The sequence below is a fragment of the Ursus maritimus genome, unplaced genomic scaffold (genome assembly GCF_017311325.1).
Source record: "Ursus maritimus isolate PB19 unplaced genomic scaffold, ASM1731132v1 scaffold_14, whole genome shotgun sequence".
NCBI lineage: Eukaryota > Metazoa > Chordata > Mammalia > Carnivora > Ursidae > Ursus > Ursus maritimus.
The window spans coordinates 21,892,132-21,909,067 of record NW_024423786.1 but is presented as its reverse complement, the minus strand read 5'-3'; the positions used below and the strand labels follow the sequence as shown (position 1 = coordinate 21,909,067).

Here is a 16,936-nt window from a genome sequence, read left to right as displayed (position 1 = left end):
GCCAAGGCTGCAGAGCTACAGATAAGCCTAGATTTCTCAGTAGAGCTCTGTTCACAACAACATGAAGTTTGGAAATTAAGGAAATGAACTTGAATTTTGAAAGTAACGAGATTCAGATGCACCTCCTCTCTTTTCTTAGATTTCCTCCTCATAATATGAAATGGCACATTATTGCATTCAAATTCTAAACCATGGGTGTTCAAATGCCCCCTGATTCTTTGATAAGACTTCCTGTTTACAAGAGGAAGAAAGGACACATTTTCTTATGTTTTTTTGACACACTGGGATTTTTTTTCTGTTTTCCAACCTGAGACCCCATCCTTCTACAGAAATATTCTGCTCCAAGGTACTGGAAGGGCTCTTGTCACCAATGTGGCTTCCTCCTCCTTAATTGGCTTCACTGGACTGCCTGTGGTTCTGCACAGCTGGGGTTGATAAGAGGCTCCTGTGCTCATTGGGCAGTATTTTTAAAATTCTTATTTCTATCTTTCATTCTCCGGCACAGATTCCCAGGTAGAGATGCAGGCTTGCATTTTCTGCCTTTCAACAGGAGAGTCAAGTTGAGGCATATACCTGTGTAAGTGTGTGTGTGTGTGTGTGTGTGTGTGTGTGTGTGTGTGTCTGTGTCTGTGTGTGTGTATTGTGGACTGTGAGCTCAAGTTTGCTTTTTGCTGACTCATTCAGAATCCTGAGGTCCTTACTTTGAACAGGTGCAGTTAAAAACAAAAACAAACCCCCAAATTCTCCATTGTCCTCAGTATCTACCAGAACCTTCAATTCCTGAGCCTTGTAGGAGGAAAGGGGCCACTGAAGATGCAGTCTTCATGGTAGGTGCAGCAGTAGGCAACCATGTTTGAAGACAGAATATTTAATTTCTTTTTTTTTAAAGATTTTATTTATTTATTTGACAGAGACAGCCAGCGAGAGGGGGAACACAAGCAGGGGGAGTGGGAGAGGAAGAAGCAGGCTCCCAGCGGAGGAGCCTGATGTGGGGCTCGATCCCAGAATGCCGGGATCACACCCTGAGCCGAAGGCAGACGCTTAATGACTGCGCCACCCAGGCGCCCCAGAATATTTAATTTCTAAGCCTTAATTCCTAAGTAGCTTAACTTATGATGTTGTCTTGTGAGAAGTGAGAAAACTGATTGAAGATTCCTTACCACAGAGTTAATGCTCAAAGTCGGCTATCATTATTGTTGTGTTCAGTCCTTTGGGGGCCAGGGCTGACTGGACTATAAGAAGGGAAACCAGTGAATAGACTAACCAGTACCCTATGCCAAGAACGACTTAAGTGAATAAGTCCTCAGAAATGTGACTTGATAATACTCAGAGGAAAAGTCTGTAACTTACAGAAACTGAAGCGGAAAGGTCAAGATGTAGAAGAAAGGTCATGCTGGGAACCGTGATGAACCACAGGAGAGCTCAATTTCTAGGCTTCTGTAATCTTTGCCTTTTTGGAACGTGTATTGGGCTATCCAATATACTCATTTAATCATATAATTTTGTTACTTTTGACTTTGAATGCATGTGTGTTGGTTTTGTGTCCCTATACCACTTAAGGGCCACAGAAGAAAACTGTAATTACTCTGGGTATCTCAAACAGAGAGGATTTAATATAGGGAATCGGTTATATAGCCACTGGAAGAGCTGAAAAGTGAAGCAAGAGATGTGAGGTTAGCAATGGCAGGAAGCTAGTCCCAGGTCTAGGACTGGAGAGAGAAAGGATATAAGTTACCGAAGCTCAGGATTTGGGGTCATATGCTGGAAGCTGGAATCATAATAGGCTGGCAGCTGGCAACTAGGATCAGGTAGAGAGGGGGCTTTCCTGCAGAAAGGGAGCTATGAAGGAAATACAGCCATGTCACTAGCACCCCATGAAAAAGAGAGTGGAGAAGTATTCCTGCTCTAACCTCCTCTTGTCCTTCAGTCTTGTACCAATGTCTCCCACTGACCAAACCACCTGAAAGGCAGAGGGCAACAGAGCCTGAGGAATGCAGTTCCCTAGGGAATGGAGCCCAGAGCAAAAGGGCACTGACCAGCAAGGGCCAAACCATATAAGTAGCTTGGTGTCATCCATGGCATCTCCAGGGTGTTTCTTCTCTGTAGGTGGTCCATTCTTGTGGTGGACATGTATGATTGCCTCTGTTTGGGGTGTGATTCTCTCTTACACGTAAAAGCTATGGGAAGAGAAGTACTAAAATTCTGTAGTCAAATTCTAGAGAATAAGCTTAAAAGTAAAGAGGATATTTTTAAACTCATAGAACTCTGCAGCTCATGTCTAATGTTTTCCAGCTACAACCTGATGACTCAGAAGATTTTTTTGGGGTTTTGTTTTAGCAAATCTTGATTATCAATGTGATCAGCCCTCTCCCAGATCTGGAGGGAATGATTAACAGGAGGCTAGCTGTGAACTGAACTAGATAACGTTGCACTTGAAAAGGACGCATCTTGCATCCTTAATCTCAAGGATATTTGAAATAGAATTGAAATAAATGTTTGCCCATGACCTCGGGTGGTGATGGATTCTGAATTTTGGATAATATTTTATGTGTTGCTCGCTTTATTGCCTTCCCAGTCACTCTGATATATGTATATGAGTGCATGCTTGTGTTTTAATTGAGTTTGGATTAAATTATCAAAGTAATTGAAAATCCTAGGCAGTTCTTACACTGTAAAAGTTAATTTTAGTTCATCTATGCAGTGTTAGAAATTGAATCCACTTGTAAAATGTTACTGTGTGACACAGGTTTTGTCATTTCCATTGCCTCATGGCAGAGAAGTAGATTCCAATAAGACTGGTCATTAATATCCTGCTACTGCTGGACACCAACCAGTAAAGTGGACTACACTTCTTCAACATCTGGAAATCCTAAGGGAAAGCCTTCTGAGCTTAGTATTAACTCACCCTGACACTTGTTCTTTTGTTCATGCTGCACCTCAAAGAATTCACCCACAGTGTATTTATTTTAAAACCAATCTTTGCAAGAACTATCATCTTACCAAGAAACACATCGGAGAGTTCCTGGATCTTGGGCTGAAAATATCCCTGGATGTCAATGGAGACTGGGATTACATAGCCATGAACGCCATTGTTTATAACATAATTTGTGGCATTTCACTCATTTGTCTCTGAGGTCATCCCTTATTTGTAAAAATATTATCCTTTCTGCCGTTTATAGGTGGAATCAATCCAGCCATATGGATGTAAAGAGAAAATGCTGAGGAAGTCCTCCAACTTGGCACACTTCCCATTTCACCATCAGTTCCTGAATATGGTATCTAGTGGGAAACTCATGTCTCCTTTTTCATTCCTTTGAGTGTATTAAGCATATAGAGCTGGATACTGGTGGGGTGTCTGCCAGGCCCATATTAAGTAACCCACTTCCTCTGAGAATTGCCCCTCTCCATACACAGAGAGAATTGGGCCCCAGGTAGCCATGGTTTACAACTTGACTTCGTCCACAATAATTGAACCTGAGTGGTCAATTGCATGACCCATTCAGGGCCAGTTTCTTTATCCCTAGAATTTACAGCAGAGAGAATGCTATTCAGGGTAATCTGGTGTCTTGAACCAAGAAGATTTATGTGGGAAGATGTAAGTAGCCATTTCACCCAAGGGCATGAAATTCGGGAGGAATCACATGCAAAGAGAGAAAAGACAAAGAGGTCGAAGTATTGCCTAGTGAATTCATTGCCTATTGTACCACAAATTGCCCCCAAAATAGCAGCTTAAAACCACCAACATTTATGAGCTTACACAGTTTCTGAGGATCAGGAATCTGGGACCAGCTTAGTTGGGTATTTGTGGCTCAGAGTCTCTCCTGAGTGTTCTGTCAGGATGTTGGTTGGGGCTAGAGAACGCACTTCCAAAGTCAATCATGTGGCTGCTGGCAGGAGGGTTCTGTTCTTTGCCATATGACTTTCTCCATTGTTTTGCTTACATGACATGGCTGCTGACTTTTCCCACAGCTGAGAGAGAGAGAGCGCAACCAAGATGGTGGTGGAGCTTGATTGTCCTCTTCTCTAGTGTGTACTGGACGTAGTGACTCTTCCAAAGACAAAAATATGGAACGGGAAAAATAGCAACCATAAAGTGGAGAAACATGGCAGACACCAGCTTAACCAGGTAATCAAGGTTAACATCACCAGTGTAAGTCATGTTGATATTACATGCTCCTGATGAGATGTAATGAGAAGCTTATCTCATTCTGTGGTATTCTTCCCTCAAATCTATAATCCCAGACTAGTTATGAGAAAACAGCAGACAAATCCAAACTGAAGGACATTCTACAAACTGTCTGACCAGTACCCTTCAAAAGTCTAAAGCTTATTAAAAAAAAAAAAGACTGAGAAATTGTTACAGACCTTAGGACATGAAGGACACTTAGTGAATAAATGCCACGAGGTATCCTGGATTAGATCCTAAAACACAAAAAGGACATAAGTAGGAAAACGGGTGATATCTGGATAAAGTCTATGGTTTAATTAATAGTATTGTACCAATGTTAATTTCTTAGTTTTGACAAATGTACCACGGCTATGTTAACATAAGGGGAAGCTGGGTGAATGAAATATGGAAACCCTTCGTACTACCCTAGCAACTTTTCTATAAATCTGTAATTATCCCCCCTCCCAATCTTTTAACAACTACTCCCCCATTAAACAAACAAAACCAACAACAATGTGCGAAGTGACAAGCTCTAGGTGGGACCATACCTCTTATGAAGGAAACCTAGGTTCAACTTCTATGTGGGTGGATGGGACAATCTAAGAAGACTTCTCAGAGAGAATAAAAGTCCAGTTGCATGCAAAATAGAGTGAAAACTGTAGCTGTACCATCATGAAATATTCAGTAACTTCTCATAGAATTGTACAGGCTCAAGAAATGGGGTGGGGGTGCGGTGGTACATGGGATAAAAGAGAGAGTAGTGCAAGCAATGCTAGAGAAATAGTTCTGGGCTCTTGGGATGAAACTGACACAGCATTGACTTTCTGTAGGAAATTGTACTAGTCAGCTCAGGCTGACATTTAAAAAATACCATACACTGTGTACCTTAAACAACAGAAATTTATTTCTCATGGTTCTGGATCCTGGGAAGTCCAAGATTGGGTGCCAGGATGGTTGCGTACTGATGAGAACTCTCTTCCTAGCTTCTTCCTAGGCTTCCTTCTTACTGGCTCTCTATGTGGTAGAGAGCGATGATGTCTCCTCTCATAAGGGCACTAATCCCACTGAGATCCCCAACCTCATAGACTCATTTAAACCTAATTACCTTCCAAAGGCCCTATCTCTAGAGATACATCCATGAAGTTAGGGCATCCACGTAAGAATTTCCGGGGGGGGGGGGGCAAACATTCAGTCCATAACAGAGATCTTATAAGACAATGCTCTGTTCTCCAGCCCTGGGATAGATATACTGCCAGATAGACTTGATATGCTGAAGTTATAAAAATAAACATCCCTAAATCTCAGTGGCTTAAATAAATGTTTATTTCTCACTTATGCTCTACGTCCACCATGGGTTGTCAGGGACTGTATTTCTATTATCATCACTCAGGAACCCAGGGCATAAGGAGTCTTTACCATTAGTTATTGCTGTAGACAAGGGAAGAGAATGGGACATGACACACTGACTTATTTTTTAAGTTTTCATTTAAATCCCCATTATTTAACATACAGTGTAATATTAGTTTCAGTTGTACAATATAGTGATTCAACAGTTCCATACATCACCCAGTGCTCATCAAAAGTGCATGCCTTAATCCCCCTCACCTGTTTAACCCAAGCCCCCCAACTTCCCCTCTGTAACCATCAGTTTGTTCTCTATAGCTGAGAGTCTGTTTCTTGGTTTGTCCCTCTTTTTCCCTTTGCTCATTTGTTTTGTTTCTAAAATTCCACATATGAGTGAGGTCATATGGTATTTGTCTTTCTCTGACTTATTTCACTTAGCGTCATACTCTCTAGCTCCATCCATATTGGTGCAAATGACAAGATTTTTTTCTTTTTCATGGCTGAGTAATGTTCCATCATTCTTTATTATGGCTGAGTAATATTCCACATCTTCTGTATCCATTCATCATTCAATGGGCACTTGGGTTGTTTCCAATGTTTGGCTACTGTTGACAATGCTGCTATAAACATCAGGGTGCGTGTATCCCTTTGAATGAGTACTTTTGTATTCGTTGGGTAATTATCTATAGTGTGATTGCTGGCACACGCTGACTCTTAGAGGCTTCTGCCTGGATGTGACATACATTGCTTCCATTCACATTTTATTGGTAAAAGCAAGACACGTGGCAAGTTATAACTTAGATGTGGTAAGTTCGATCTCACCATGTGTCTGGAAGGAGGAAAATGGAATGCTGGGGACCAGCCCGAATGATCACTATTATAAGGAGTCTATGGCAGAATATCACCAGGGAGTGTCACAGCCCTTCTGCTTCCTCATCTCTTTTTCCATTTCCTTCTTTTTACTCCCTTCCTTCTTATTTTTATATCATTTTGGATTTTTTTCTCTTTTTTTTCTCTTCCTCTTTTTCCTCAAATGATCATTTTCTAATCACAAAAATGATATATTTAAACTGCAAAAAATTCAAATAATACTGGAACATAAGAAACAATTTGCCCATTTATTTTCTCCTGCCACTCAACAGGTAGAGTGGACAACACTATTTGAGATCATTTTTTGTAACTTGCTTTTTTATTTAACGGTGTATCTTGGACACCTCTCCTTGTTTTTAAGTGGGGAAACAACTACCACTACTACTACAAAACATTAACAAGGATCATTTGTTGAACACCTAGGTTGTAATGTTTTATTTTGTTACAACATATGCATATACATACTGCATACAAATTTTGCATGCGACCTAAGGAAACATCTAGACTTAGTCCTGTCTCTACCACTAACAGTTGTGAGACCTTAGTCAAATATCTTGACATTACTGACTCTGTATGTTTTTGTCTTTTTTTCAACAACAACAGAAATCAAGTGGTGAGCCATATGTTCTCACTGGAACTATGGGTCTAATTCTAACTAATATTAATTCTAATTCTAATTCTAACTATATTAAGATTTGCGGTATTGTTGCTGTAAACAGCAGACACTGACTTTTACTAACTAAAGCAAGAAGAAAGAATCAGTTGGAAGAATATTGTATAGCTCAGAGACCAGAAGGAAGAGTTGACAAAATCATCTCTGGGGAGGGGCAGAAACCAGGGGTCCTTGGGGGTTCTCTGTAGCAGGAACTCATGCGCTGGTTTCAAAGGTTTCTGCATTGGATGACTCAGCTCCAACAGCCTTCCCTCCTAGGGTTTCTCTGTAGAAGACTCAGCTTTCTGGGAGAGAGAAGCTTATTGTTCTAGCAGTTCACTCCTCTGACCAGAGGGAGCTGGGTACTGTTGATTGACAGTTCTACCGATACCACCTGCGATGGAGTTTGGGCAGATCCCCAAGGACAAAGGGAGGTGCTCTTAGGGGAAGAAGTCAAGAAGGAGGGAAGGCAGACACAATCAAAAACAGATGCTTACTGCATGAATTTCTTCCTTTTTCCTCACCGTGTCCCTATTTTTCTTATTTTCTATTATGAATTTTCCCAATTTTCTGCTGTCTTTTGCTTACCAGTGTCTTGGGTTTGGCAGCCAATCCTAGGCTTTACTTAATTGAGCTGGTGGGGTTTCAGTGTCTCAGGGTTTCTGACCTCTTCTTTGATGACTAGGAAGATGCCTTCTGATTGGATGGTTGAGGTGCAGTACCTACCCCTGTCTTTCAGCATATGGAGTCTCGATGATATCACAGTACTTCGTGACTTTCTTGTTTTCCTGAACAGCAAAATTGAAAATTCCCAAATTTACTTGTGGCGCTGTGAAATATAATGGTGAAAACTGGAAACAAACAAAATGATGGAGAAGAGGTTGGTTAGATAAGTCACACCATCTCCACCACAGGTATATCAGCCAGTGACTCAACTCTTTTTTTCTTTTTCCTTAACTATGGAATCCTCAGAGAATCTGAGTAGAGATACGGGTTCTCTTTCCAGAAAAATGCACATATATTTTGCATGCAACTGAGATGTTTTAGATATTTACAAACCTCATAAAAGTTTACATATAAATCCAGAGGCGTTCCATAACTATTTTATATACTCTTGATGTAATGGAACACTGTGTAGGTTTAATCATTATGATACGAGTATGGCTTAAATATGAAAGGTTGTTTAATCTATTATGTAAAGAAAAATGGGTTGCAAAACAATGGAGAGTATTATCCATTACTTTGAAAAGAAAATTTTATGTGTGTGTATGTGTGTGTGGCTTGTATGTATGAGTGTGTCTGTGTCTAATAACGTTCAAAATAAATTTGGACAGTTGTCAGGAAAATACTAAAGGCATTTCTCTCTGGTGGATCAATGACATATTTTTCTTTTTGTTTGCTGTGGCATTTTCCTATCCTTTTAAAATGAACACAAATTATTTGTGAAATTTTTAAAGATAGTAAGGTGTGATAAAGGAAATACATGCTTTAGTCACTTATGGCTCAGCCTTTTTGTGCTGTGTGGCTTCCTTCCTTCCTTCCTTCCTTCCTTCCTTCCTTCCTTCCTTCTTTCTTTTCTTTTTTTTTTTTGAGAGGGGAAAGACCTCACGGTGGGGTGGGGATAGGGGCAGAAGGAGAGGGAGAGAGAGAATCTCAAGCAGGCTCCACGCCCAGCATGGAGCCTGACGTGGGGCTCCATCTCATAACTCTGAGATCATGACCTGAGCCGAAGTCAACGGTCAGACGCTTAACCAACTGAGCTACTTCCCATTGGGAAGAATAGATAAAAGAAGGTTCTAGGTCAGGCACTAAAGAGAATCCAAAGGGTTAAATCTGTAATTTATCATTCTTTCTCATCATTATCTTTGCTTTCTTATTACTGACGCAAATCACATATTAAAAATTTACCGTTTCTCTCCCAGCGTTCAAAAGCAGTATGTATATGTTGTAACAATATAAAGCATTACAAGACTGTGTGATTTTGAAAGTGAAATTTCTTTGTAATTCCTTAGCCCCTGGAACAGCTGTTAATGATTTAATCTATGTACAACATTACACACAACATTACACACACACACAGTTTGTTTCTTAAATGAAAATAGAACTGACATATATTGTTTGCAATGTGTTTCTCTTTCCCATATAAGATTTATTTTGCGCATCTTTCTATGTCTGCTCATTGAGCTCAGTCTCATTGTTTTTTTTAACACTTCTATAGTGTTTTTAACACTTATGTAGAATTCAACTGTGAGGATACACCATAATTTATCTATAGCCCCTGAATCCAGTTTTTCAATGTAATGAAAAATATCACAATGAAAATTCTTGTACCTACATCTTTGCACCTTTGTGAGAGTATTTCTGTAGTATAGATTTCGAGAAATGTAATTCTTTGTCTTGGGTTTTCATCAGGAACCTGTCATGCCACCCCATTTCTTAGTTAATCTGTGGGTCCTACTGAAACAGTGGCAGAGGGCAAGGAGCTGAGCTGTCCTGCTGGCTGTGGATTGGAAGTGCTCGGGATTCCTGCTTGACCAAACAGCTTCAATGTTAAGAAAACATGACTTTCTGCGTCTGCCGCAGTGAGCTTGTTTGCTTTGGTTTAATTGCCGGGCAGAGGAAAATACATCCCAGGAGAGAGTGAGTATCTCCACCTCATCCTCTTTTCTCCTGTTTACTTGAGAAGCAGAGAGGTCCAGTGACTACTTGAGGCAATATGAGGGATATTAAGGTTGTAAGGTTGTCACTCAGGATGCCAACTGACTTTTTTGACAGGGATCATTCTAAGAAGTTTGACCTCAGTAGTGTCGAGTGCTATTTATTCTTCCCTTCTGAATCTCCAGGGATCCACCCCCACATCAAAAAGTTCCCTTCCTCTACCTCTACAGGTCCAGAATTTCCCCCAGGACAGAAATGTTCATGAAAATCAAATCAAAACACATCATCATGGGGGCGCCTGGGTGGCACAGCGGTTAAGCGTCTGCCTTCAGTTCAGGGCGTGATCCCAGCGTTATGGGATTGAGCCCCACATCAGGCTCCTCTGCTGTGAGCCTGCTTCTTCCTCTCCCACTCCCCCTGCTTGTGTTCCCTCTCTCGCTGGCTGTCTCTATCTCTGTCAAATAAATAAATAAAAATCTTAAAACAAAAACAAAAACAAAAACACATCATCATGGACAAATCCTTAAAAAATGTTGAGTAAAAGAATCAAGATACACAAAAAAAAAATCATACAATACAATCTCTGGTTATCTATTGCTGTATTAACATATTGCTCCAAAGCTTCTTTGTTTAATGAGACAGAAATCACTTATTATTGCTCATGGTTTCTGTGGGTCAGATATTTGGGAATGGCTTAGAGCAATTCTGCCTCAGGGTTGCTCTTGAGGTTGAGGTTGCATCAACTGCCTTTTTGGGGTACAGTCATCTGAAGGCTTGACTTGGGCTGGGGATCCACTTCTGATGTGGCTCAATCACAAGGTTGGCTGCTGGTGGGAGGCCTCATTTCCTGTCCCCCAGGGCCTCTTCAAAGGACCACTTGAATCTCCTCATGCTCCCCTCAGAGTGAACAATCTGAGAGAAGTAGGCAGAAACCGCAGTAAACTTTTATAACAGGCTTAGAAGTTAATCACACAGACCAGCCCTGATTCAATATAGGAAGAGACCATTAGGAGACCTGCATCACTGGGGGCCATCTTGGAAGCTGGCGACCATAATCTCATTTATCCGAAGTCCAAAAATAGGCAGAAAATACCTATGTTGCTTAGGGGGCATGCTTAGGTGTTAAAATCATAGGGAAAAAAAACAAAGACAGTGATTACCATAAAAGGAGAAGTTGTGAGTGAATAAGGATCATTTGTAAAAGAATACATTTATGTTTTATGCACTTTTCCAAAGTGTAATATGTTTCATAATTGCAAGGAAATACTCTTTAAAAAAATTAAACCAAAAGAGAATCGACATGAGAAACAGAAACTCTGGGGCACCTGGGTGGCTTAGTCAGTTAAGCATCTGACTTTGGCTCAGGTCATGATCTCAGGGTCCTGGGATTGAGCTCTGTCAGGCTCTGTGCTCAGCGGGGAGTCTGCTTGTCCCTCTGCCCCTCCCCTCTGCTCCTCCTCTCTCTCTTTCTCTCAAACAAATAAAATCTTAAAAAGAAAAAAAAGAAACAAAGTGTTCTTTTGTCTTTCAGTTCTCAACTATAGATCAATGGATTCCTAAAGGCTAATTAATTGAAAGTTGGTCAAAAGAATAGCAATAAGAACAATTAACACTAATAATAATATACAATTTACCAACAGTTCTTATGAGTTCCAGAAAATAAAGCGCAAAGTGCTTTATACTGATTTCCTTGTGTAATCCTCACAACAACTAGCTTGTTTCTAGTATCCCCTTTTGGAAACTGAGAATTAGGGTGATTTAGGTATCTTGCCCAAGGTCACACAGGCAATAAGTGGTGCAGCCAGGGTTTGAAATCAGTCAGTGTGCCTTTCTGATGCAGAAAAGAAGATCAGACTTCTGGTATACCTGTTTCACTCTCTATTTTTGCCTTGATTGAACAAACTTTGGAAACCCTTAGCTGGATCAGTCAACCAGACTTTCCCAGTAAGGGACTGACACAGAGTGAGTACTGTCAACTGGATTTCAATTAAAAAAAAAAGGGGGGGGAGAGAAGAAAATAAAAATGAACAGATGTGTTCTAAATGAATAAAGAGATAAAGTAATTAATTTTATTTATTTTGTAAATATCTTGTATGGAGCATATCACGTGGCAAGCCCTGGCTTATGGTGCATGGGTCTAACATGTATTAATTCTTGTACAGTCCTGTGACTGTCCCCTGATGTCCACTCTAATTCATCTCTAAGAGGAAGTCCCTGGGGATCTCCCTTTCTTCACTTGCCCTGAGACAGGCTGGAAGTTTTCCGTTTTTCTAATTACTTGACTTTTGACCCCCGGGGCTTGATATTTTAGCATCTTACTTGTGCAAATCAATTCAAAGGCAGTGCTGTTGAACCCTGACTCCTGCTGGATTTAGGGGGAAACAAAGATGAATGTATTTTCTTCTGTAACCTGATAAATGAGTCCTTGTTTTTTCAAACTTTCTGACAAGTTTTTGGGTTAACATGGATGGGGACATCAAAACCCTTGAGGTTTACCCTTGTAATCTTCACGGCAGGAAATGTGCATGTATCTTGGTTTATTTCAATTTCTGATTTTAGTTCCTTTAATAAGTGCTAAATATGATTCATTCAGTTATTTTCCAGCATATTTCTCCAAATCACCCATCAACAAGTCTGAACGTGTCTGCTTGTTGTTCTAATGAAGAGATCTCAGACTCCTTATCAGCAATGCCTCTGGGACACAGGCTAAATTCTACTGTGATAAATCAATTTAGACTAGGAGAGAGCCCTAGTGATGGAAAGTTATTTCGTTCAATCAATATTTGCCTGATGTAGAAATGGACACTGTGGAAAACCGAAGTTAAAATCCCATTTTTATTTGCATTATCATCGTTATCGTTTCAAAAAGGAACAATGTAAATTTGCTAGAAAACATATTTTCTTTTACTTGATGGCTAACCCATTTGTTTACTCAGCAGAGAGTTATTAAATATCTATTGTGGACATGGTCCCAGCCCTCAAGGGGCTCACAGTCTGGGCAAGTGTAGGGGTATGTTGGGTCTTTGCGTGTGATGGTGGGAGCAGTGGGGTAGTGGGGGTGAATTTGTATAGAAAGTTAAACAAATAAATATAATGCAGTATATTGCACCTAGTGTATTTGGGGAACTTAGGCATGGGGCCCCTAAATCAATCTGGGGACCTGGTGAAAGTTGACAAGGTAGAGCAAGATTTCCTGATGAAGGTAACACCTGAGCTGTTTCTTAAAGGTTAAAGAAGTGTGTTGGGCAACAAAGGAAGAGAAGGGCGCTCCAGAGAGAGAGAAACAGCGTGACATATTCTAGGAGCTTCAAGCAGTTTGGGGTTACTGCAGCTACTTAGTATGGAAGTCAGGGCGTGATCTGAGAGGAGGAAGAGGGGGGTGGGAGAATCCAGGACATGGAGAGCCGAGTATCCAATATTAAAGAGCCTGGTCTTTATTCTGTCACAGTGGGGATCCTAAAAAGGCTTAAAATAGGGAAAAGACGATGAGATTTGTGTTCTAGAATAATCTCTCCTGGCAAAATTTCGAAGACATGTGTGCTTTTTGGTCGAGCAATTCAACCTCCAGACAATTAGTGTGAAGGGGAGCAAGGATTTAGCGACTAAAATAGAAATGAAGTTATCTCATAATAGTGAAAAATTGAAAACAATCAAAAGGCCCAACAATGCAGAAATTAGAGAAGTAAATTTTTAGTAAATATATAAAATGGAAAGTATATTTTAGAAACATTAAAATGAGGTTGTAGGTAAGGACACTACTCATAGTATATGAAAGGGAAAAGTGTGACAAAGTGGTATATTCAATATGACCTTTTGAATATTTATTACGACTATGCAGACCTATGTATGGTGTAATGAATATATTGAATATTGAAAAACATAGGCCTAGGTATGGATATCACTAGATAGTGGTATTATGGATGTTCAGTTTTTTTCTTTTCTTTTTAAGATTTTATTTATTTATTTGACAGAGAGAGAGGCAGTGAGAGAGGGAACACCAGCAGCGGGAGTGGGAGTGGGAGAAGCAGGCTTCCCACTGAGCAGGGAGCCCGATGTGGAGCTCGATCCCAGAACGCTGGGATCATGACCTGAGCCGAAGGCAGATGCTTAAGGATTGAGCCACCCGGGAGCCCTAATTTTTTTCTTTTACTTATCTGCGTTTTGTGACTTTTAAATAATAAATATTTTTACTTTCTCAATAAGAAGATAAATTTATTTAAAATATTTTACACAAAAGCCGGTAACTTCCGGCTGCTTTGGTAGCTGTTTAGAGGAAGACAGAAAGCAGGAATNNCCTACTTTGGATTATATATTCCATCTTTTGCCGTATTATCTCATGAAACATTTTGTGTTGTACTTCTGATTCTAATTCCTGTGACCTTAGAAATACCTTGGAACAAGAATGAAAGGCATGGCTTTTACGGCTTTTTCTGCTTTGGCTTTGGAGTCACAGAGTTCACACCAGGGTCTAATCACTCTTCCACCATTGCTTTTATAACTGTGGGGTGATGACCACCTGTTGCCATTGACCTGGCTACAAAAGGCACTTCTTTGCTTTGAGTCTCTCTTGACCAACTTTTAGTCTTCTCTGAATCCTCTTCCTAAACAGGCCTTGACTTTTGGGCTTCCAATTACATTGACCGATTTTAGCAAAAATCCTGTCAAGATGGTTTAGCCATCATCTGCCTCATTATATCTGATCACCTTCCTCATCACAAGCCCCCCCTTGTCTGCCTTCAGCAAGAATCCTGTTATGGGCGCCAGATGGCTCAGTCGGCTAAGAGTCGGCCTTCAGCTCAGGTCATGATTTCAGGGTCCTGGGATTGAGCCCTGCGGAGGGCTCCCCGCTCATAGGGAAGTCTGCTTCTCCCTCTCTTTCTGCCCCCGGCCCTCCAGCTCCTGTTCTCTCTTAAATAAATAAATAAATAAATAAATAAATAAATAAATAAATAAATAAATAAAATCTTAAAAAAAAAAAAAAGAATCCTGTCAGGCCAGTTTAGCAAAGTATCACACTACTCATTTAATACTTTTCTACCCACGACCACCTTCCACCCCCACTCCACAGATCGTTGTGTTTGCAATTGAGTCAATCTCTCTCCTCTAGAGCAAAGCCCCATTGTAGCGGTCCCTATACCTATCACAATAGCCCCCCTGATTAAATCTGGCCTTACTGTTCTTTAGTAAGTGTCAGAATAACTTTTTCTTTAACAGCTTTTAACGAGATAATTCTATCTCCAAACCCGCCGCTCAGCTCATAACCCTGGGCCTCTTCAATTGCTCCATTGCAATCAGCGTCTCTGGAGACCTATCAGATTGCCATTTCTGAAGTCATGTAAATCACCCTCTGGGTCCCAGCCAGATCTTTCTTAATCCATGTATGTTGCCATTTATATTCAGATCCAAATTTCACAAATTTTGCATTGGATTATTAATGATTTTATTATTTATTTTAAGCATTAGTATTTATCATTATCTTTTTTTCTAGCCTCACTTTTATTGTGCTTTCTTTCATCCTGGCTTTATGACATCTCTTAAAGTAAAATTTTCAGGTGCATAAGAACTAGCTGGGGAGCTTGCTAAAAATGTAGATTCTTAATCCCCGCTTCTTTGAGATCCTGATTGACTCATCCTGCTTCTGGGCTTGGAAATCTGCATTGTCATTTGGCACCCCGAGTAATTCTGATGGACAACATTTTGGGAAGGGCGGGCACACCACTTTCCTCTCCTGGTCTACACAGCATAGCACCCTTTCCTCTCCCCTGGCCCCTGTTCAATGGCTCTAGAAAACCATATTAGTCAACACTCATAAGAACAATCTATGTAGAAGACCAGGACCCCCGGACCCCTGAGGAATAGTACATGTCCGTAGGGTGGTCCTTAGTACCTCTGAAGTTGCAAGGATATTTGAGCATGCTCTCTTTTCTGGTGAGAAGGTCTACAGCTTTCATCAGATTCTCAAAGAAATCCCCTATCCACAAAGTCAACCCTACAAAGCCACTAAGCAGACTTATGCCTTGAAAATTAATCATCTTCCCCTTGATATGTTTCATGTCTGAATTTTGTGTAGCTTAGATTGTTTTCCTGGAGCAGGCCCACGTCTGGACACACATTCCATTGCCTTGGCACAGGTTGAAGAACATACACTGGAAGGGTGGTGCAGAAGACTTGCCTGTTGACCACCTCGTTCCCCCTCCCCCATCATCCTTTTCCTTAGCATTGTTCTTTTATTTATACTGGTCTGCATCCGGGCCTGTCTCACCTACTTTGGAAGTAACTGTACAGCCTCATTATAGTTCAATCCTATGCTTGTTAGAATACGCTTCAAACAAGAGAAACACAAGTTAAAAGGGGCAGGGGGCGTAGCTTTATGTGTTTCTGTCTACATAATTGAATTTATTGCTCTCAGAGAGACTGCAAAATTGCTTTTTATATTAAGTCTCTAAAGTAGTGAGGGAAAGAGGGTACGGAAACAGCTTCGGGTATGCATCCTTGCGATCAGAGTTTGGGCACAAAACCTAGATCTGCCAATTGCATCAAGTCTTGACCTTGGATGGGACAACGGATAGGTGAAGCAGCTGGACTCAGCCTAATCCATTTTGGTGGTGGGCAGTTGTGGCTCTATCCACGTCCCAGAGGCAGCATTTTGACAACATACCATGTTCAGTGTCAAAGGCGTGAGCTGTGATGGTTAGCCCATGACATAGAGGTGGTGGCGGTGGTGGCGTCACCAGCTCAGCTCTACAGCATAGATTTTGGAGTTGTTCTTGGTTGCACAGCTTCTGGGTCAGGTCCTGCTGCCCTTCTGGAAGGTCTGGAGCTCCTCACTTCACTTTAAAGAAATTGCTTTCTGCTGAAATTACCCATACCCAGTTGCTCTTGACTATTTCCCACAAACATATCAGGAGCAACCTTGTTTCCACATCTCCCTATGTCTATTTTCTCTTTTTGAATGACATACCTTTTTACCTAATTTTATCAGAAATTCTACCCTATTTAAAAAATCATTCTGACAGTTCCCTCTTTTTCACTCTTTTTTGTTTATTTACTATGGAAATTTTCAAAGGTACACAGAAATAGAGAGAATAGTATAGTAAACTTCCATAACACATTACCTAGTTTCAACATCTTATTCACGTTTCATCTTTCCTTTCCCACTTTATGGGGGATAGAAGGAGAGGACATGGAGTATTTTATGGCAATTCCCAGACATCATATAATCTCACCCATAAATACTTTATAGA

The 16,936-nt window shown here is 40.6% G+C and overlaps 1 protein-coding gene across 3 annotated transcripts in view; it reads left to right on the top strand.

The window, feature by feature from the left end:
• The window catches only part of MITF (melanocyte inducing transcription factor), a 284,834-nt gene that overhangs the window by 46,250 nt on the left and 221,648 nt on the right, over positions 1-16,936 (top strand). Inside the window, exons 2-3 of one of the 3 annotated variants that reach the window (XM_040628572.1) lie at positions 3,180-3,275; positions 3,970-4,126. The exons of the other annotated variants lie outside the window; for them this stretch is intronic. Coding sequence (XP_040484506.1) covers positions 4,104-4,126 — 23 coding nt within the window. The 5' untranslated portion in view covers positions 3,180-3,275; positions 3,970-4,103. The remainder of the gene's footprint in view (positions 1-3,179; positions 3,276-3,969; positions 4,127-16,936) is intronic. 3 annotated transcript variants of the gene reach the window in all.